Source organism: Pan paniscus, chromosome 10 (genome assembly GCF_029289425.2).
Source record: "Pan paniscus chromosome 10, NHGRI_mPanPan1-v2.0_pri, whole genome shotgun sequence".
Classification (NCBI taxonomy): Eukaryota; Metazoa; Chordata; class Mammalia; order Primates; family Hominidae; genus Pan; species Pan paniscus.
The window spans coordinates 116,340,677-116,362,211 of NC_073259.2; the positions used below are offsets into that span (position 1 = coordinate 116,340,677).

At 48.2% G+C, this 21,535-nt stretch overlaps 1 protein-coding gene across 4 annotated transcripts in view; it reads right to left on the minus strand.

The window, feature by feature from the left end:
• Positions 1-7,604: 7,604 nt before the first annotated feature.
• The window catches only part of CMKLR1 (chemerin chemokine-like receptor 1), a 51,341-nt gene continuing 37,410 nt past the window's right edge, over positions 7,605-21,535 (minus strand). For 2 of the 4 annotated variants that reach the window (XM_003832532.4, XM_014347274.5), the window contains 2 exons: positions 13,152-13,227; positions 7,605-12,522 (listed from right to left, as the gene is read on the minus strand). In XM_003832532.4, the coding sequence (XP_003832580.1) occupies positions 11,404-12,522; positions 13,152-13,154 (1,122 nt within the window). In that variant the 5' untranslated portion in view covers positions 13,155-13,227 and the 3' untranslated portion in view covers positions 7,605-11,403. Of the gene's footprint in view, positions 13,228-21,535 lie in introns of all 4 variants that reach the window. The other 2 variants (XM_063593623.1, XM_063593622.1) reach the window with 1 other exon arrangement.

Here is a 21,535-nt window from a genome sequence, read left to right on the forward strand (position 1 = left end):
AATTTTAGAAGTTTTTTTTTATTTAGTATTTCATTTTATTCTTCTACATATAAAATCAAATGGTCACTGGATTAGTAAATTTGAAAACTTTCTGTGTGTATTGACCATAATCTTAACTACTGTATCCTTGAAACATGGTATAAATTTTTGATTAAAAGTAATTCACTCTGATTTTTTTAAAAATCTACTTGTCAGCCAGGCACGGTGGCTCACACTTGTAATCCCAGCACTTTGGGAGGCCAAGGTGAGTGGATCATGAGGTCAAGTGTTCGAGACCGGCCTGGCCAACATAGTGAAACCCCATCTCTACTAAAAATACAAAAAAAATTAGCCTGGCTTGGTGGTGGGCACCTGTAATCCCAGCTACTCAGGAGGCTGAGGCAGGAGAGTCACTTGAACCTGGGAGGCGGAGGTTGCAGTGAGCCAAGATTGTGCCACTGCACTCCAGCCCAGACAATAGTGCGAGACTCTGTCTCAAAAAAAAAAAAAAAAAAAAAATCTACTTGTCAGGAGCTCATTGCTTTGCTAGTGTCCACTGCTCAGCCAGAGATAGTGGTGAATGGCCTGTTGGCATTTCTTGAAAGATTTCCATTCTGCTGCTCAACACAGGTTTTCTGCCTTCTTTAGAGTCTGAGGTCCATCCTATGGTTTTCCTGATTCTGGAGAATGGCCTGCAGCCTCCCACTTAGGGCTTGACTGTGCTCATCTAGTCCATCCCAGGGCTGGAAGGGACGTCCCTGGTGGTCCACAAAGGTGACCCAGCAGTGCCTAAACTTCCGGAGGTCATGATGGAGATTTGGGTCCCAGCCCTCTGCAGCATGCACAGCCCCTCATATCCTGGGAGATAATTATAGATGCATGCAGCGAAGATGTGCAGGCTCACACATCTGTTCTCCCAATGAAATGTAGCCACTTGCTGGGCACAGCTGAAGCAGGGACTCCAGGAGATGAACCAGGTGACCCTGTAGCACTGAGCCCGGTCCAGCTTCCAAAAGGAAATCAGGTACAGGAAGCACTGCTCTGCATGGAAATCTTAATAGCAACTGAGATTATTCAAAGCCTGGCTGGGTAGGATGCCCTTGTTCTGGTCCAGAGGGACCCAGGCATCATTGTTTTGGCACTCCACCTTGTAGCACAGGTAGGTCTGGTGCTGCCCAGAGACTGAAGGATCATTGGTAAAATTGTAAGTGAATGTGTCTGAGAATCTCCCCCAGCATGCTGTGCAGTAATGCATAATTTGTATTCAGTTGCTTCCAAGGATCAAATACCATGCTTTGGTTGTACACAAATTTGTCCCAACAGTGTTGAAATTCATCATAGTTCATGATCTTCATGCTGGCATGTGGACTGTTTTTTCTGACACCGTCTGTGAAGCTCCTCTTGGTTATCTGCTTCCCAGAAGTAGTAGAGGTGGGCAATGAAGATGGTCAGGGTGACCTTGCCATCCTTGGCCAGGAACTCTGCCACATTCCCTGCATACTCTGGGCAGGGACTCCAGGAGATGTACCAGATGACCAGGTAGTCCTGGTGACGATGCAGCCTCGAGTTGCAGAACCAATCTACAAATCTCATCTCTGGGTGGTGTTCAGGCTTGGAATAGACCTGGCCTCCAAAGATCCTTGCGTCCAAAGGGGGCTTTGAGGGGTCCTTCTTTGTTTTCATTTTGTAGCACAGCCAGGTGGTGTTCCAACCTGAGAGGATGGGTCTGTTTTCAAAGTTGTAGTAGAATGTGCCTGGATACATCCACTCCATCAGGTTTCTTATCTGAGGCTTCATGTGCAGCCTTCTTGGCAGGCTTGCCCTGACCATAATCTTTGTCTGAAATTTGTCCCCTGTCCCTACCTCTAAGATGTTTCTGCTTAGCTTCTCTGACAGTGAGGGCTCAAATTTCAGCTGACCCAGCATTTCTTCGTTTCTGAAGACAAGGTGGTTTTACCATTTAAGCTTCTGATAAGGATGAAATAGGTTGACCAATGTGGAGTTCCCTCTGGCTGCCTGTCACCATCCCTAAAATCCCATCACAAGTCAATCCTTCCCAGTAAGGCACTGGTGCCCAGGCAGTGGGCTAGGTATTGTAAACTGCCTGCCATCCACCAGGCTATCATCTGCCACCAGGCAAGGCTGAGAGTCTCCATTCCACCTCCCTGTATGCGCTCTTGCTCCACAACCGCAGTCCCAACATCTGGAGGCAAACTGGAGACTTGTTCAGTCATCTTGATGTTGCTCTGAAGGTGGAAAACATCTGCATAGTGGAAACCAGGGCAAAGATACCCTGGATCTGCCTCTTTCTGTGTTAGGCTTCTGGGCCCCATGGGACCCCCAGGTATTTGGCTGTGTGTTGGTGTCTTAGCGTCATCCAGTGTCAAGCACAGACCTTAATGCCCAGTTGATTATGATTTCTAAGTGAAGGGATAAACACAGGAAGTTTGTGGTCACAGTGGTACCAGCCAAACCCTTAACAGAAACCTGGTCCGGAAAAGAACTACAAAACAATATGAGGAGGAGGGAGGCATCTGGTTCCTTTGTTTTCTGGCTGTAATAAATCAGACAACAGGGAAAAGAAAAGGCCAAGGGAGGAGGAAGCACTTGATAGAAACCTCCTTTGTCTGTGATTACTCTTTTTTTTTTTTTTTTTTTTCTGAGACAGGGTCTCACTCTGCTGCCCAGGCTGGAGTGCAGTAATGTGATCTTGGCTCACTACGACCTACACCTCCCAAGTTCAAGCGATTCTTGTGTCCCAGCCTCCCGAGTAGCTGGGATTATAGGCATGTGCCACCATGCTCAGCTAATTTTTTTTGTATTTTTAATAGAGACGGGGTTTCTCCATGTTGACAAGGCTGCCCTCAAACTCCTGGCCTCAAGCAATCTGCCCGTCTCAGCCTCCCGAAGTATGGGGATTGCAGGCCTGAGCCACCGCGCCCAGCCTGTGATTACTCTTAATGGCACAAGTAAAGAACTGTGTCTCCTCCACTTCTAAACTAAGTGACCTGCGACCTCAGTTTCCATGTTGGTGAAATGAGGAAAAATCCCACCCTCCCCAAGTTTCATTAAGATAGGAAAAAAATGTGAAAATACTTTGGAAATGGTGTATTATAAAAGTGATTGTCATGAAACTCGATGATGATGATGGCAAAAATAATGTCAGCTTATGATAATGTCTTCATTCATTCAACCAGAAGTTATGAGCAGCTTTTCTGGGCTAAGTACTACTAGGGATACAATAAGGTGGCCAAAGTCCCTGCCATCTTGCTGTATCCAAGTAGGGGCCAGACTTAAGGCCACTAAATACACACATAATAATATGATTTCAGATGGCAGTAAATAGTATAAAGAAAACACTAATACAAAATAGGGATCTGATAGGCAGCGAGTAAGGATGGAGGCTACCTTAGCATGGCCTGTCTGAGGAGATGGCATTTGGACTGAGACCAGAAGGAGGCGGACGAATCAGTCATGCAAAGGGAAGAGGCAAGTGGGCCCAGAAACAGCAGGAATAGCAAGTGCAAGGGCCTGAGGTGGGAACAATCTTGGGTGTATTGTTGCTGTTGATCTGTTTGTTTCATTTTGCTTGTGAGAGGCAGAAAGGATCACCTAGCTGGAAAGCAGCATGAGATGAACTTAGAGAAGGAGGCAGTAGCCGATCACATAGGGGTTTTGATGCCATAGTAAGGGCTCTGGATTACTGTATTCTGTGATAAAAGCTCACTCTGGCTGCTTCCTACAGTGTGGGTTGAGGGAGCAAAGACAGAAGTGGGGAGGCCAGCAAGAAAGCCGATGCATATACAGATGAAAGAGCCTGGCACCTGCTAAACGCTAAAGTGCAGCAATCTCACTGAATCCTCACAGCAACTCTGAGAGCTGCAAAACTTTATCATGCCCTTTGTCATACAGAGGAGAAAACTGAGGCTTCGGAGGCATTGAATAGCTTGCCCAAGGTCACAGAGCCTAACTCTAACCCTGCCCTTAGCTGACGTAAATAGCAGAGCTTGGATTCGAGCCCTCGCAGTCTGATTCCTGAGCCTACCTGACCCAGTGTCATAAAAATCAAAGGCCCTTTGAGTCAGGTGGTGAGGCTGGGGAGGCCCCCAGGAGGGCTTAGTCCTTCCTGAGACTCTACCTCTTTGGATGGATGCTGCAGGAGCCACTGCCCTCTAAAATGCTCTCTTGAATCAAGGACAAACCGTCAGACCTGGTCCTGTCCTGCCACTACCTGTCCTGGGTACCAGTGGAGGTGGGAACTCATTTCTGCAGACAACATGAATTATTTTATTTTTACAAAGACTTTTGCTGAGGCATAACTTAACTACAGTGAAGTGCGTTCATCTTCAATGTACAGATAATTGGGTTTTTACAGATGAACCCCCATTCCCCACCCCTTACCCCGTGTAACCACTATCTAGGTCAAGATGGGGAGCATCCCTCACTCATATTCAGGACAATCTTTAAGAGTAACATTTATGCCCCCAAACAAAGCATGTCTGCCCTACAGCAGTTTTTGCCAAGATCTCCCGCCTCCCCTTCAGCCAGGATTCTGCTGGAAACTCCTCAGGGGAGCCCAGACCCTGGGCAGAAATTCTTTACAGCAGATTAGCACCAAAGTGCTTGTCAATAAACTAAGAAGTGAAGCAGGGTGGCTTGGTGAATGCTCAGGTCTCTGGGGTGATGGTGTTTTAAGAGTGACTCAGGTGAGCATTTTCACACACTTCTCATCTCCCAGCAGTCAGTGAGGCAGGTGGTCTCCATCTGATTTTCAAAGAGGTCTCAGTTTCACCATCTGTGAAACGGGGGAACAGGAAGGGACAAACTTGAGGAAGTAGTCCTTTCCAAACGCAAAAACCCTAAGATTCTCAGGGTTGTGAGAAAGTGACAAGCCCATTCAAATGCAATTTCCTCCTCTCAAGGAAAAAGCAATTCCTCAGACTCCCCGACTCCCACATCCTCAAAATTTGACATGGGAAAGAGAATATGTTCTTGTCCTCTTCTCTCCAGGGAAGAGTCTCTACAGAGGACATTTTGCATTTGCACATTTCTGGGGAAAACAGCAGGAGCTTTCAAGATAAACATACTGGAGTTTGAATCCCAGCTCTGTCACTTACCAGCTGTGTGGCATCGGGCAAAGTCACTTCACCTTTCTGAACCTCAATCTCTTCACTTGTGTATGGAGATAGCAATACCCCTACTGTGGAATCCTTGTTGCAAGGACTCAATGAGACAATGAAACTGAAGAGCTTGCCCAAAACTTAGACAAAGCTGAATTAGTATTTGCTATTATTACTGCTGTTGCTGTTTCTGCATCTTTGAGCACAAGGGAAGTGTTTTATAGACCTGTGCTTCTTCCTCCCTCACCAACTCTCATCTTGCCCCCACCTGTCTATTGACTAGATATCTAGAGCAGTAGCTGCCTGACTTGTCTGGGGGTATCCCCATATCCCAGGGGGAGAGACTTCTGGAAGATTCCCCAGGACAGAACTCAGGTGACCCCCAAGGTCAAACCCCAAGTCCAAGTGCTTGGCATCTCATCTGTATAAAGTCCCCACAGCACAACCTGCAATTGCAGCATTAACATGCCTCTGTTCCTCTTAGGTTAATATATGTATTATTTATAGGGCTTTATTATGTGTTCAGAGGGCTCCCCTGAGAAATATAATTGTGCATTGGGAGGTACATTTGAATAATATTTACAATTAATTTCAGACAATAAAGCAATGCACCGAGGCCTCTGTGTAGCAGAAATGGGCCCTGGGTTGGTTTCCCACTAACCACTCCCCTGAGAAAGCTTGGGTAGCTTTTAAATATCTTTCCAATAGTCCATTTCTCTCCAGCATCGCCTCTGTTTCCCCAGTCCAGATTCCACCATGGCTCATCTGAGGCTGCAGTAGCCTCCGGGCTTCCCACTCTGCCCCTCTCCAACCTGTCCTCCCCAGAGCAGCTAGGGGCATTGTTCCAGCATGCAGATCTGAGCATGGCACTCCCCTGCACATGGCTGCCCCATCTCAGGGTGAAGGTCTCCCCCACTGCCTGGCCCTTCCACTCCACCCCCACCTGGTCTCACTCATCCTACACCCTCCTTGCAGCCAGCCCCCCACCCCCACTGCTTCCCGTCACTGTGAGCATTGCTCCCTCTTGCATCAATGCCACTGCCCCTGCTGTCCCCTCCACCTGGAGCACCCTCCTCCTGCACCTCCTTACCACATCCGTGCCCACCCATCTTCCACATGTCAGCTCAAGTGTCCCCTCCCCAAGGAAGTTTCCTTAGTCTTTGGACAGGATCGGATCCCTCTATAATGTGTGTGCAGGCCTGGCACCATGGCTCACGCCTGTAATCCCAGCACTTTGGACGTCTGAGGCAGGAGGATCACTTGAGCCCAGGAATTCAAGACCAGCCTGGGCAACATGGAGAAACCCTGTCTCTACAAAAAATAAAATAAAATAAAAAATACAAAAATTAGCTGGGTGTGATGGCATGTGCTTGAGGTTCCAGCTACTCCGGAGGCTGAGATGGGAGGATCACCTGAGCCCAGGGAGGTCAAGGCTAAAGTGATCGTGCCATAGCATTCCAGCCTGGGCAACAGAGAAAATATTTCCTGGGGTTGTTTCCCATTGGGGGAAGTGTATAATTTTGATTATTGGCTGTCTCTCTCATAAGTCAATGAATGAGCTCAGGAGGACAGAGGCTGTGTATGTCTTGATCATCTCTCTGTATATAGTGCCTACCACAGAATTAGCCAAAGAGTAGCTGTTAAATACATTTTAATGGAATGGATGAATGGGTGGATAAATGGTTATGTAAGTGAATGGGTGAGTGGATGGATGGCTAGGCGAATGTTGAGATGAATGGCTGGGTGAGTGGATGTCGGAGTCAATGGGTAAGTGGGTGGATGAGTGGATGTTGGGGTGGATGGGTGAGCTCATCTTGGGATAATGGGTGGGTGGATGGGTGAATGGATCTTGCGGTGAATGAGTGGGTGAATGGGTGGGTGGATGTGTGGGTGGATATTAAAGTGAATGGATGGTGGATGTGTGAGTGGATATTGGGGTGAATAGATGGTTGGATAGGTGGGTGGATCTTGGGGTGAATGAGTGGGTGAATGGGTGGGTGGATGGGTGGGTGAATCTTGGGGTGAATGGGTGGATGGGTAGATCTTGGAGTGAATGGGTGGGTGGATAGGTGGGTGGATGTTAGGGTGAATGGGTTGGTGAAAAGGTGAATGGATGAATGTGTCACAGGAGCATCTGTCCTTGGGCCACCTGATGCAGTGCCAAAGAGTATAGACCTGGCCATGAGGAGGCCTGGCTTTATGTCCCTTATCTGCTAGGGTTTACTATATTATCTTGGGTGAGTAACTACCTCTTTCACATCCTCAGTTGCTAGAACAGCAAAATAAGTGAAAAGAATTTTTTTCAAAATGCAAATTTCTTGGAGCTCGAAGGTTTGAGAATGGCAGGTTGGGGACTTCAGGGCTTCTCCTGCTGCCCACAACATAGCTCTGTGACTTTGCACTGGCCGCCTCACCTCTCTGAGCCTCAGCTGCTGTTCTGTGAAGTAAGTGAGGAAGGCAAAAGGGAGGTGATGGCAGGAACCCCCAGAACTGAGCCACACACTCTTGCTTCAGTCTCTTTATTCGAGAGAAACTTTGTCCTCAAAGGGAAGAAGTAAGCAGACCCCCTGCTGAATTATTTCACAGTAGAAATAGTAGATTCCTCTCTGGTCCTAGATACCACCCCCAGCAGCAATTTTCCAAACCCAGGAGTTGGTAACCATGGGCCTAGGGCATCCCAGCCCCAACAAGAGCATAACATGTTAGGGAGGAATGAGAGAGGGAGGCAGGGCAGGAGTTGAGGAATCACCGACCACTTTCATCCAAACCAGACACCACCTCGTTTTGCAGAGTCCTCAGGGGAAGCTCTCAAAACCTCAGTTCCCTCATCTGTGAAATGGGAGACATCTGGGCAAGATGAGTTTGAAGGTCCCTTATGGTTTTCACGATTGGATTCTATCTTCTCCCACCCATCCAGGCTCCCAACCCCACCAGAGCTGACTCTGGGGTCAAATTTGAGCCAATCCCCTCCCTTTGTCAGTGCCCAGTTTCCTCACCCCTTCTGAACCTTGCTGCCAGAATCTCTGTGCCTCTTCTCTGGAGAAGGACCCAGAGAACCTGCAGGGCTCTGTGCGCTCTGGGAATTATCTAAGGCTGGCAAAGGCATCCCGGTGCTTGAGGCCCTTCGTGTTCTTGCTCTTCCCTTCTCCCTGTCCTTGCTGGCTCAAGGGTCAGCTGGAGATGGTTCTGAAATCAAATTCCTCCCACTCTTTGGACTTCCATTCCTCTCCCCTTCTCTCTTCTTTCTTTCTTCCTTGTCTTTTCCTTCTTCTTCTCCCCACCCTCTCCTTCCAAGGGCTGAAGAAGTTGGGCATTCAGGCAGCTGACCTGATTCAAAGCCCAGCTCCATACCTCACCAGCTGTGCAACTCTGAACTAGTGAAGTCTGTTCTTGAAACAGAAACTCACTTTCTGCACCCCCCCTCCCCCACCTTGCTATGATGGTCCCCTTCTGCCAGGGCCAATTTGAGGTTTCAGTGTTTGTGCCTGAACCATCGTAGGTGCTTCATGAATGCCAGATCCCTTTCCTTCATCATCATGCTCTGGGACCTTTCTGTCCCCTCTCCTGTCCCTCCCCTATCCTCAAACACCGTCTTCTTTTCTTTTCCCTCTACCTCTTGTCCTCACGATCCCTCAGCTCCCCCACCCCACCCAGGAGGCAGGGCTAAGTAAGGCCCCATCACTGAGTCCTGGGCCCAGAGAGAAGGCTCTGGGCACTAAGTGTGTTGGTTGCCTGTGCAGCAATGCAGGTGAGCACACTTTGCACACTGCAGGGACGATATATGCATGACCTATGGAGATGTTCACATGAAGCTGTGGGGACAAGACTGTATGGGATGTTAAGGCTGCATTTAAGTACTTGACAGGAACCTAAGTCAGAACAGGAAGACCCACAGAGCAGCCAGAAAGAGGGAGGCCAGACTCTAAGGAGGAAAACAGCCGGTTTGAATTGTGCTCCTGTTTATCAGCTTTTCCAATGACAACATGAATTCCTGCCTCCCCTATCCTGGCCTGGACTGCCAAAAGCCCAGGAAAAGCAGCATCCTACAAGCCAGGAGGGCCAAGTCGCTGACGACTGCCGCTGTGGCCCGGGACAGGTCCCATCCCATCTCGTGCCTCAGTAAATGTGGGAAGAGGGGAGATGGGGGCCACTGAGCAATATTTAAAGCTCCCTTTTTGCTCTCAAACCATCTATATTCAAACTCTTCAAAGCATTCAGAGGCTCCAGCTTGGGGTCAATTCAGAGCTGCCTTGTCATAAGCATTAAGGCACAATAAGGGAAGGAACAGTTTGTCTCTTAATGAAGTGTGATTCCAAACAGCCCATGGCCTCGGGAACTCGCCCAGCGCGGGGTAGACATTGCATCTGTTCATTGCATCTTGTTGGAGAATCAGCTTAACAATGAAGGGACTTGGAAGAGAACAGAATGTGGACACTTAGGAGCCAAAGGGCCTCAGGCCCACAAGGGACTGCCTCCTGCCAGCCTTCCCTCCCCATTGCCTTGATCTCTGGAGACAAAGGAGGTGGGAGCCACGGTAGGAGGCTGTTAATGGCTGTTGAGGGAGCTGGAAGCCAAGTGCATTTTCTCTGCCATGTTGCATCATTTTTGAAAACTATTTGCAAAGTTTCTTAAAGGCCATTAAGATGTTCATATTCATTTGCAGAAAAATCAATATTTATGGCAAAAATCTCCAAACTTTTTAAGTCCTTCCCAACTCTGCAGCCTCATTTGAGCCAGGCAAACTGAAGTTCAAATCCAAGCTCCGGCAGAGACTAGCTGGGTACCTTTGGGCAAGTTACTTAACCTTTCTAAGCCTCAGATTCCTCCTATGTAAAAGGGAAGTTATAACCATACCTAACTCAGGGTTGCTGTAATGATTAAATGAGAAAACATATGTAAAGTGCATAACATAAAAAGTGCTAAATAAATGTAGGCTATCAATATACTAGAATAATCTCCACAGATAAATTCCAAATAGAAGAACAGAGTTTCTGGAGCCAGACGGAGCCAGGTTCAGATCTTAACTCTGCCACTGATTAGCTGTGTGATGCTGGGCAAGTTACTTTCCCCCTCTGGGCCTCAGCTATGTCATTTGTAAATGGGGCTATGACACTCTGTGGCCACAGGGACGTGTCAGTATTAGATGAGAAAAGCCATGCCAGGCACCTGTATCCAGGAGGTATTTGGTGTCTGCAGCTCAGAAACACAGTTCAAGGAGTCCAGCTCCAGACTCTGTCTCAAGTGACTGAGTCCTCGGACATACTCTTCTTCCCAGGGGACTCTCCGGAGTTGCTTCCCAAAGCTGCATTTTGGACCTGTCTCCAAAGGCGTTGAGGAAATTAACCAGAATGAGAAGCCCCACCACAAGTGTTTTATTCTAAGCACCTCCAGCCAGAGCTGAGTGGATTAGGAAAGGCAGAAAAAAATCCCTGTGATGGGGTGAGGGCTGCTGGTGAAGATGCCTGCCACAACCCCACCCCCAGGTAAGAGGGGCAAGGTGAGATCAGGGGCTGGCACCACCCTGACCCCCCAAATAGCTCCAGCCTAAAGCACCATCAGCCTGCGATGTTCTAGGGTGAGCTGCTCCATGCCTGCATCCTTTAAAGGTTCTTTTCTCCTTTCTCATTCCTTTGCCAAATCTCAAGTCCTCGTTGCATCCCTCACTTGTCTTGCCCTTGCAAAGAGCCCACAGGGCCTCTCAGGACCAGTTCTCTGTCTTCCTAGCTGATCCGAAAGCCAAATTCATGGCCTATGGAGTTCATGGGCTGATATGTCACCTTCCTCTCCCAGATCACCTATGCATTTCCACATACTTTAACACAGAGCAGTGACTTGAAGGTAGGGTTTTCTGGCCAGCTACTGATAATAGATATACAAGGGCCAAGTGTGATCTGCATCACACTGGGTTTGCTCTGACCCCCTCACTGCTCACACCAGGAATGGACCTTGGAGAGTGTCATTTCTGGGGCACACACAATAGGCAGCTTAATCCCACCGCCCTATGCCAATCCCAGTTCATGGCAATGCTTTTGAGAATTCTTCCTTTTTTGCTTTCAGTCAGTCAAGGCTGGCCTCCCAAGAAGCATAAATTGCTAGTCCAAGGCTGTATGGAACACAGCATGTTCTGTCCACTAGAAGAAAGGGGTTCCAGGCCCTAGATTCCCAGCATAAAACACTGTTCATCCCATGCAAAATGCAGTGAAAATTGGTGGATGCTAAAGAGGTTCTTGCCTTGATCTTCAGAAGATATATCCTTGGGTGTCCCTGGGTTGAGAGAGTCCATTGAGGGGTTCCACAGTGAGGATCAAAGCATGCCGGTCTCCCTCTCATTCATCGAAGTCCTCTCATTCATTGATGACATCTTGGTAAAGCTTCTATGGCTGGGGTAGGAAGAGTGGCCTGTATCTTCACTTAGAGCATTGACCAGGCGAGAGAAGAGGGCCACCTTGAACTTCTTGAAGTCCTGACCCATGAAAACGTACAGAATGGGGTTCATGCAGCTGTTGGCAATGGCAAGGGCAGTGGCCAGGGGCAAACCCAGGCTGAAGACAGAGCCAGGCATGGCAGTGTGGTGGAGCTCTAGAAGGTTGAGTGTGTGGTAGGGGCACCAGCAGAGGAAGAAGGTAATGATGATGGTCACAATAATCTTGAAGGGCTTCTTGGTCTTGGCCAGGCGGTTGCGCTGCAGTTTGCAGACGATGGTGAGGTAGCAAGCTGTGATGATGAGGACTGGGACCAGGAAGCCACAGAGGAAGCGGGTGACAGTCACCACCATGTGCCGGCTATACCCCACAGGGTCCATTTGGGAGTGAGTGGGCCACGAGGAAGACCCAGGTGTGGACAGGCTGAAGTTGTTGAAGCAGGATATTTTCCCATGCAGGTTGGCTGTGTCCCGGAAGACGAGAGATGGGGAACTCAAGAAGAAAGCCAGGACCCAGATGACCATGCAGGCCATGTAAGCCAGGCGAACGCTGCGGTGGTTCTGGGACCAGACAGGGAGGAGCACAGAGATGCAGCGGTCAGAGCTGATGATGGTCAGCAGGAAGACGCTGGTGAACATGTTGTGGATGAGAAGGAAGTTGCTGATCTTGCACATGGCTGTCCCGAAAACCCAGTGGTAGTCCATGGCGGCATAGGTGATGTGGATTGGGAGGAAGACGTTGAACAGGAAATCTGCCACTGCCAGGTTGAGGAACCAGACCGTGTTCACTGTCTTCTTCATCTTGAAGGTGGCAATGATGATCACCAGACCATTGCCCAGAATCCCGAGGAAGCAGACGATGCTGTAGACCACCACCAGGAAGATCCTGGTCACCCTGGCTTCCAAGGGGGATAAGTCCTCCAAAACCACAATGGAGTCTAAATAATCAGGGTATTCATCACCGTAACTGATGGAAGTGTTGTAATCTTCATCCTCCATTCTCTGCAAGAGAAGACAGGGACCATTAGAGGAACCCTAGAGTTGGCTTTAAGAGGTTGACCAATACCAGCAAGACCAACAATGTTCCCCCTGACTCTGAGCAAGTCCAGTTTTGTGATTTAACCATTTCCTTCTTTGCTATTTTATTTATTGAACAAATGCCTCTCTGGTACCTCCTACATACCAGGTACTATTGCATTCTACACTCTCTTAATCTTCACAATAACTCAATGAGGTAGGTAGGTTATGAGCCTCAACTTACAAATGAGGAAACTGAGTCACAGAGAGCTTATGTCATTTGTCTGAAGTCCTACAGCTAGGAAAAGGCAGACCTGTGATTCGAATCCAAGCTTCAGAGTCTTTCCTTTTGACAACCATGTTTTCTGTCTGCTTGGGGCCCTGTCTTCCTCTAGAGCCTAGTGGGGGAGACAATTGTTCATCAAAAAGTCCCTCAAATAATGGGAACATTGCAATAATGCTAAGTGCAATGAAGAAGAGGTACATGGTGCTGTGAACTTGATTCCAACATGCTTCTAAAACCAAGTGGACAGCCTTGTTGTGATCCCCCTGTGCACCCAATCTGTCAGTGGTCACTGGTGCCCTTTGGAGTTCAGACCACAAGACTTCCTCACCATTCACCGTTATGTTGTCTGCAGCTCTCCAATGTGAGTCCTCAGCCAATCAGTCCCTGTACACAGCTAGAAACACCTGTAGGGAAAAAAAAAAAAAAGCAGCAATTGGATCCAGGTCTAAGAACCAGAGGGTTGAGTGGACCCAGCCAGAAATAAGATCTGTTGTTCTTATTCCCATTTTACAGAGAAGGAAGCAGAAGTTCAGAAAGGCTGTTATTCAGCCAAGGTTATGCAGCCAGGAAGGGATGGAGCCCCTTGAACCTAGGTCAACTGACTCTTCCCAGGTCAAGTGCTGGACTCTTCATTCTAACCACTCCCCTCTCCCAGCACATCCCTAGCTGACAGCTGGAGTTGGGCATGAGTAAAGGAAGACACAGAGGAGGCACATGGATGGCTCAATCCACTAACAGGTCAGGACTCAACTCCACTACCAGGGCAGGACCCACAAAATACTGTTTTAGGAAGTGTGAGCACAGAGAAAACAGAAGAAGACCCACACAGAGTACCTGCTATGTGCCAAGAACTTTTATTCTTTCTTGTTATTTATTCTTGCTTGGGACTTTTCCAGGCAGGTGTTATTCCTTTTGTGTTAAGAAATAGAGAGACTGAGGCTCAGAGAAAGAAGCATCATTCTTGCTGGATATTCTCTGGGCCCTATGGGAACCATGAATGAGATGCAGGCTCTGAAGCCACAGCAGTCTGGTGTGAAGACAGACACAAATATATCCACTGAGCCTCCGCTGTGCAGACAACTTAAGTGGCACTTTAAACAAGCCCCATAACAATCTTGCTGAGTATTTTTCCAGTCTATGGAAGAATAAACATATTCTGAGGAGTTTGCAAGTTTGCAAGATCTTGGAGGCAGTGATCACATGCAGGGTTCATACCTAACCCCAGACACTTATGAGCTGTGTGGCTTTGGGCAAGTGATTTCTCTTCCCTGAATCTCAGTTTTCTTATCAATAAATGGGATTTCTCACTTCACAGAGTGTATATAGGAACTAGAAGCATCAGAAATGTGGAGCATTTAGCTTGGTATTGGCACATAGTGAGCCCTCAATAAATACTAGTGATTGCATTATTGCCTAGAGGTGCACAGCTGATAAGCAGGATTTAAAACCAGGGCTCTGATACCCCAGAGCCCATGTACTTTTTTCTGCTGCTCATGATCTCCCCATCTTGTCAAATGGGCTCCAAACCAGATATTTCAGCTTCACGAGGCTGCTAATCAATGCTTTATTATAAATAACTCCAACCTTCCTGCACATAAATTCATTACTGATCCTTACTGGCTTAAGGTTATATTTTATTACATAAAAGTCATCTTTTGCTTTTATTAAATAAAAGCCACTTGGAAAATTCCATTGAGGGCTTTGCACTCAAAGGGCTCACAATCAAAGCTTGGGTGTCATCCCACTCTATGCTGGGACAATATTTCAGAAGTGCCCACCAAGGGGTCCCCAAGGGTTTTCTATGGCACTGGAATGCAGAGAGAAGATGAGGACACTGGAGCTGGCCTCCCATGACTGGAGGTAACCTGACAGGTGTGCATGACAGTAGTGGGGAATGCACATTGAGCTCTTGTGTATGCCAGGGACCATGTTAAGCCCTCAGTCCAGATGGTCTCACTTTAACCCCATGAGGGGCTACAGCAGGGCTCAGAGAGATCAGGACCCATGCCCAAGCATGCAGGCAGGGGCTGGAAGAGCTGGGATTTGAACCACATCTGCAAAGCCTGGGCTCTTAACCGTCACTCCACACTGCCCCTGAGACCATGATCTGCTCAGATTGATGACCATCACCAACCTTCCTTTTGGAAGAAATGACCAAGTTGACATTCCCTGGGCCAAACAGTGCAGGCACCAGGGATGAGGACATGGCCTTACTAGGGTCCCTTCCCAAAAGGAGCTCACAGGTATGAGACAAAGAGACAGGGTTGAGGCTGGGGCAAGACTAGAATGCCCCAAGAAGCCCAGAGGAGGGGCTGTTACCCAGCCTGGGAGTCTGAAGCTTCCTGGGGCCAATGGCATCTGAGTTGAGTTTTAAGGACAAGTATGAGTTAAGAAGGTGGAAGGCAGAGAAAGGAGGAAGGGCACGCCGGGCATCTCCCCATCTCTGACCTTCCCCTCCCTCATTGACAGTGGGCTGGGTGTGTGAGTCCCGAGAGGAGGTCGAGGAGGATCTGGGACTCAGGACTGAGTGCTTCGCACAGCATCTGCAGAGATGCAGCCTGAAGCAGATGACATCATGTCGGGCTCTCTGGCTGGGCTGGGAGCAGCTTGGGGTCAGAGGCCATGCTTTTTCATCTTAGAGCTGGGGCCAGGCTGGGCTGGTACAGAATGGTGCTGACATCCTCTGGGCATGTCCCTCCTTCCACCCCTAACTCCTCATCCTTCCAGGAATTGAGTGGATTCGTGTCCCCTGTTGGTGCATTGCCCCCACCCCAAGACGCCTCTCTCTCTGGAAGCGTAAGGGAGGCACAAGTCACAGGTTTGCTTTGAGCCTCTGCTCTGTCCTAACACACATCCCTCCTGTCCTGAGCACATTTCTGCTACCAAACCAAGCGGAAGAGCAGACTCTGGGGCCCAGCCAGACTGCCTGCATCCACATCCTGGATCTGCAGGAACTCCCCTGTGACCTTGGGCAAGTCAGTTACCTTCTTTGCAACTCAGTTGTCTTATCTGTAAAATGGGCTTGATAATAATAGCTCCTGCCTCATAAGAAGATGGTTGTGAGGATTAAGTGCTTGGAACAGGTCCCCTTATGGGGTAAGCACTATATTGTTGTTATTGTCATTGTTATTATTTCTCAGGCTTCCACTCTTAACTCCCTTCTAAAATGGTCTTTGCCTGGGAAGGTGGGATGAGGCTAGGAAGCCAGAGGACCAGTGAGTTCCTGGCCACTTGTCTCTCCAGCTGGGGGATCAAGGGCAGGTCAGAAAGGAACACAGAGGCCAGGCACGGTGGCTCATGCCTGTAATCCCAGCACTTCAGGTGGCTGAGGTGGGAGGATTACTTGAGGCCAGGAGTTTGAGACCAGCCTGGGCAACATGGTGAAACCCGGTCTCTACTAAAAATACAAAAATTAGCCAGGCATGGCAACACATGCCTGTAATCCCAGCTACTCAGGAGGCTGAGGCAGGGGAATTGCTTGAACCCAGGAGTGGAGGTTGCAGTGAGCCAAGATCAGGCCATTGCACTCCAGCCTGGACCACAGGGTGAGACTGTCTTCAAAAAAAAAAAAAAAGAGGGACACAGGTAAGGATTTTGCTTCTCTAAGCTCCAATGTCGTCTCCTTTCAAGTGGGGGTAAGAACACCTCCCTCGTGTTGTTGGGAGAATCATGTGAAATGACAATGAAGCCTTTGCCAATTGTGAATTATAAAGAGCTGTAAAATTCTAGTTACCCAAATTCCTTAAATCCTCCACAACCAGGAAGCTTATGAAAAAAATATGTGTCACTGTATATACCGCTGACCCTTGAACAGTACAGGTTTTAACTGCGTGGGTCCACTTATTTGTGAATTTTCTTCTGCCTCTGCCACCCCTGAGACAGCAAAACCAACCCCTCCTCTTCCTGTTCCTCAGCCTACTCAACATGAAAACAATGAGGATGAAGACCTTTGTGGTGACCCACTTCCACTTAATAAATAGTAAATATATTCTCTCTTCCTTATGATTTTCTTAATAACATTTTCTTTTTCTCTAGCTTACTTGATTGTATGAGTACAGAATATAATACATATAACATAAAAAAATACGCGTCAATTGGCTGCATATGTTATTAACAAGACTTCTGGTCAACAGGAGGCTGTCAGTAGTTAAATTTTGGGGGAGTCAAAAGTTATATGTGGATTTTTGACTGTACAGTGAGTTGGCTCCCCTAACCCCTGACTTGTTCAAGGGTCCAGTGTACATAATATGTACATACATATAGTTAACGTTTGCTTGATCTCTCACTGTATGTGCTTTGCAAGACTCCATAATAGCCCTGTAAAAATAACTCCTATTTGCAGATGAGAAAACTGAGGTTCAGAGAGGTGAATACACTTGCCTGAGGCCACACAGCAGGGAGCTCTGACTCCAGAATCTGACTTCCAAGGATCCCAAGTGAAAAGGCTGTTGGGTTCCTCCTGTTTCCCTGAGGGATTATCAGCTCTCATCCCAACCACTCTGACCTCCGTAAGCCTCAACCTTCAATCCTGATAGCCCAAACCTTTGTCACATTCCCGGTCCTGCCACAGAGCTGCCTTCTCTGAGCCACCTTCATAGATTTCCCTTCATCTCCTCCTCAAGTCCTCTGCAGTCAGTTACCACATAAAAATCACACCTGCAATGCTATGTAATTCCTAGTCAATGATGTTGCTCCCTGACTCCCTTGGGATACCCTTTATGAAGCTCTGTGCTCAGTGAGAAATACTCTGGAGGATTCAGGGTAAGGAACAATGTTGCTTCTCTTGAGGAACTGGGTTGCTTTCTCGTTCTTGATCATCCATGTTCTACAACTGATCACATTTCCCTTTTTGATGTGACCACAAGGAAGCTCAGAGTCATGTTTGTTGGTCAAAGGCACAAAAACCTCTAGTCTGCAGGTTTCTGCACTGGTTTTGGTTGGTCCTTATGTCTACATCGAATTATACTTTATATTGGTTTTACTTCCTTGTAATAACTAATAATTGATTGGGTGCACATAAGAGTCCAAACACTGTATCAAGCACTTTCATTGCATCAGCTCATGCATCTCCAACAACCTCCAGGAGTGGTACTGCTATCACTCCCATTGTAAAGGGAGGAAGTGATGCTAATGTCACAGAGTTCAGCCAGTGACAGATCCACATCTGGGTTTGCTCTGACTATGAGTCTTGCTCTTCACCACACTGCTTACTGGAAAGGAGAACACATTTACCGATGTCTGTTCACACCTTTCCTGATACACCAGGCCGTCCAGCTCCACCCTAGAGGGACACCCTCCTTGTTGCTCCACTTTTCCTAGCCCCTCAGGGAATTCACCCTCCCAGTTTTCAGGACAATCTAGCTGAGGTCTGGGACACACACACGGGGGTTACTCACCAGAGACCACATCATTCATCACAGCCCATGGAGGCAGGCCGGCCTGACACCTGTCTGCCTCCCTTTCCACCCTCAGCTGCCCAGAGAACCCAGGGGAAGCCCATTCTCCAGGCCCAGCACCAAGATTCTGCCTGAGACCCTGAACTCACACTGGATTTGGCCCCAGGGCAAAAGCCACTCCGCTCTTATCCCCCTGAGTCAGAATTCCCTAAGCCAGTCATACTGGTCCATTCCCTGGGACGGTCCCAGGAGGGCTCCAGAAGGGAATGCCAGGGAGGAGATGGCAGCACAAGGTCCACGTGTGGGTGGCAGGAGACCTGCTGTGTCACCTGAACAAGCTGCTTCTCCTGTCAGGGCCTCAGATGTGCAATCTGCAAAATGAGGGTGATAACAATACCCACCCCACATGCTGTGCAGGACTAGAATAGCTAAAGTGACAGGAATTTGTGTTTGGAGTCAGGACTGGGCAGCAGACGGTCTCGAGAACACTTTGGGCTCTGGGATGCCCTGCATATGCCTGCACCAGGTGCTCCTCCCAGCTCATCAGTCTTGGCAAGAATGTCAGAGAAAGACCCAGAAGGTCAAGGCCCCAGAGGTCTGAGAGCTGTGCTTTGTGGGAGAGGCATGAACTGGAACAACTGAAACTTCTCTTGACCAACACATTTGCTAGGTGGCAGTCTCTAAAAATCAAAATCACTTTTTTTTCAGTGTAGGAGTTTCTACTCCCTTTTAAATTCCTTCTCTAAGTCAACCTCATCCCTAGCAACCAGGTTCAGGCATCCTTTCTAGGAAGCATCCCCTCTCCTTCCTGTAGTAAGTGGAAGGATGCCCTCTGCATTCCACCCCCTGCCCCCAAATGGTGCATCCACTAGAACCTGTCAGTGTTACTTTGTTTGGGAAAAGGGTCTTTGCAGCTGAGATTAAGGTAAGGATCTCATGATGAGATCATCCGGGATTAGAGTGGGCCCCAGATTGCAGTCACCGTATAAGAGGAAAAGCAGGGGGAAGATTTCACATGGACACAGAACAGAAGGCCATGTGGGGATGGAGGCAGAGATAGGAGGGATGCTGCCCCAAGCCAAAGAACATCTGGAGCCACCAGAAGCTGGCAGAGGCAAGGAAGTATCCTCCCCTGGAGCCTTCAGAGGGAGCACGACCCTTGATTTCAGAGTTCTGGCCTCCAGAAGCATGAGAGAATAAATTCCTGTTGTTTTAAGCCACTCAGTTTGTGACAGTTTGTTATGGCAGCGCTGGAAAACAAATACACGCCCCATTCTGGCTCCTACAGGGTCCTGCTCACCCATGTGGGGCACATGGCATTTATGTGATTATTGCTGGCATATGCATCTGATTAGATAACAAGTTATCTGAGGACAAGAATTGGGTCTTATTCAGCTCCATTTCCTCAGACTGGAGCAGAATCCAGGCACCAGACAGGTCCTCTGGATATTGGGCTTTGTTCAGTTTCGTTTTGTTTCTCTTACACTATGGACCAGGGCGCCATGTGGCTTGAGCTTACTCACAGCATGGCAGCTTCAGGGGAGTGGGCTTGTTGCCTGGCAGCCCTGGGCTCCAGGAGCAGGTGCGCCAGGGAACACGGCCTTTTACAAGCTAACCTTGGGGGTTAGCGCTTAGAAATCACATAGGGGTCACTTCTGCCTTACTCCTTTTATAACTCTATTTTGAAATAATTACAGACTCACAAGCAATTGCAAAAGTAGTACAGAGAAGTTCCATGTACCTATCACCTAATTCCCCCAATAGTAATATCTTACGTAACTCTAGTGCATTACCCAGAATATTGTTTGATGAATGAATGAATGAATGCTTGTTTTTCTGTCTCACTGGATCTGTCTGGATATTAGAAATAATAACAGTGACATTGTTGATGCCATAGAACATAGAACAACACAACAAAGGGATTAAGGGCCCAGGATATTGCTTCCCATCCATCAGGGCTGGACTCTTGCTCCGTGACCTGTGAGCTGTGCGACCCTGGGCACATTACTTAGCCCTCTCTACAGCCTCCATTTCAATATTGGTGCAATGGGGATAATCCAAGGATCCACCTCCTAGGGCTGTTGTGAGAATTGAATAAGTGGCATTGGTGAAGCATTTGCAGCACTGCCTAGCATAAGAAAGTTCACCATTAATCATTAATAGAGTACTTCCTTTGTGCTGGACAATGAGCCAAGGAGTTTATCCCATCTCGCCCAATCCTCATGATCACCCTACAGGGTCGGGACACAATTATACGCATTTTCAGACAGGGAGGGACACAGAGGCTCAGGGGGTGAAAAAAGCCCTGCGAAGCACGTTCCATCACTGTAGAGCAGAAAGTCAATGTTGTTATTGTTGTTGTCAGTGGTGGTTCTGACCACAATCAGCATCCACCCAAGTCTTTTTTTTTTTTTTTTTGAGACGAAGTCTCACTCTGTTGCCAGGCTGGAGTGCAGTGGTGCGATCTCAGCTTACTGCAGCCTCTGCCTCTCGGGTTCAAGTGATTCTCTTGCCTCAGCCTCCCGAGTAGCTGGGACTACAGGCACATCCCACCACACCCAGCTAACTTTTTGTATTTTTAGTAGAGATGGAGCTTCACCATGTTAGCCAGGATGGTCTCAATCTCCTGACCTTATAGATCCGCCCACTTTGGGCTCCCAAAGTGCTGAGATAACAGGTATGAGCCACCGTGCTCGGCCGCGTCCACCCAAGTTTTCTATCAGCACCTGGTTCTGATTCTCACTCTGTCTAGTTCCCCAGGCCTCTCCCTCTGCTGCAGACCATGTCTTACCTGAAAATGCCACCCAGGCCACCCACACAAAAAAGCCCTACTATGTAACATGTGTTCATCCTCCACCAGCCCCCAGCTCAGTGCCTGGCACATAGTAGGCACATAATAAGCACATGCTTTACTATTGCTGACATCATAATTTATTAAGCACCTACTATGTGGCAGGAGCCAAGCCCATTAGAAATGTTGTCACAGACTTTTTCCAAAACAACCTTGCAAAGGGGGTGTATCCTTCTCCCATTTTACAGACGAGGAGACTGAGGCTTTGGAAACATACAGAGCTTAATGCCCATGTTGTTGTTGTGTTATTGTTATTAGTGTTGCTATTTGTGGCTCCACTCAATTGCTCATCTTGTGTTTGGGAATCCAGCCTCCACCTCTCTGCCCTGAAGCTTAGCTCATGTGGGAGCCCAGATCCCACCATTATAATGGGCTACACACACATACACACACAGGCATGTGTGCTCACACAGACACACACATTAGAATGCACACACACACACTTCCTGCCTCCAATGGAGGAAG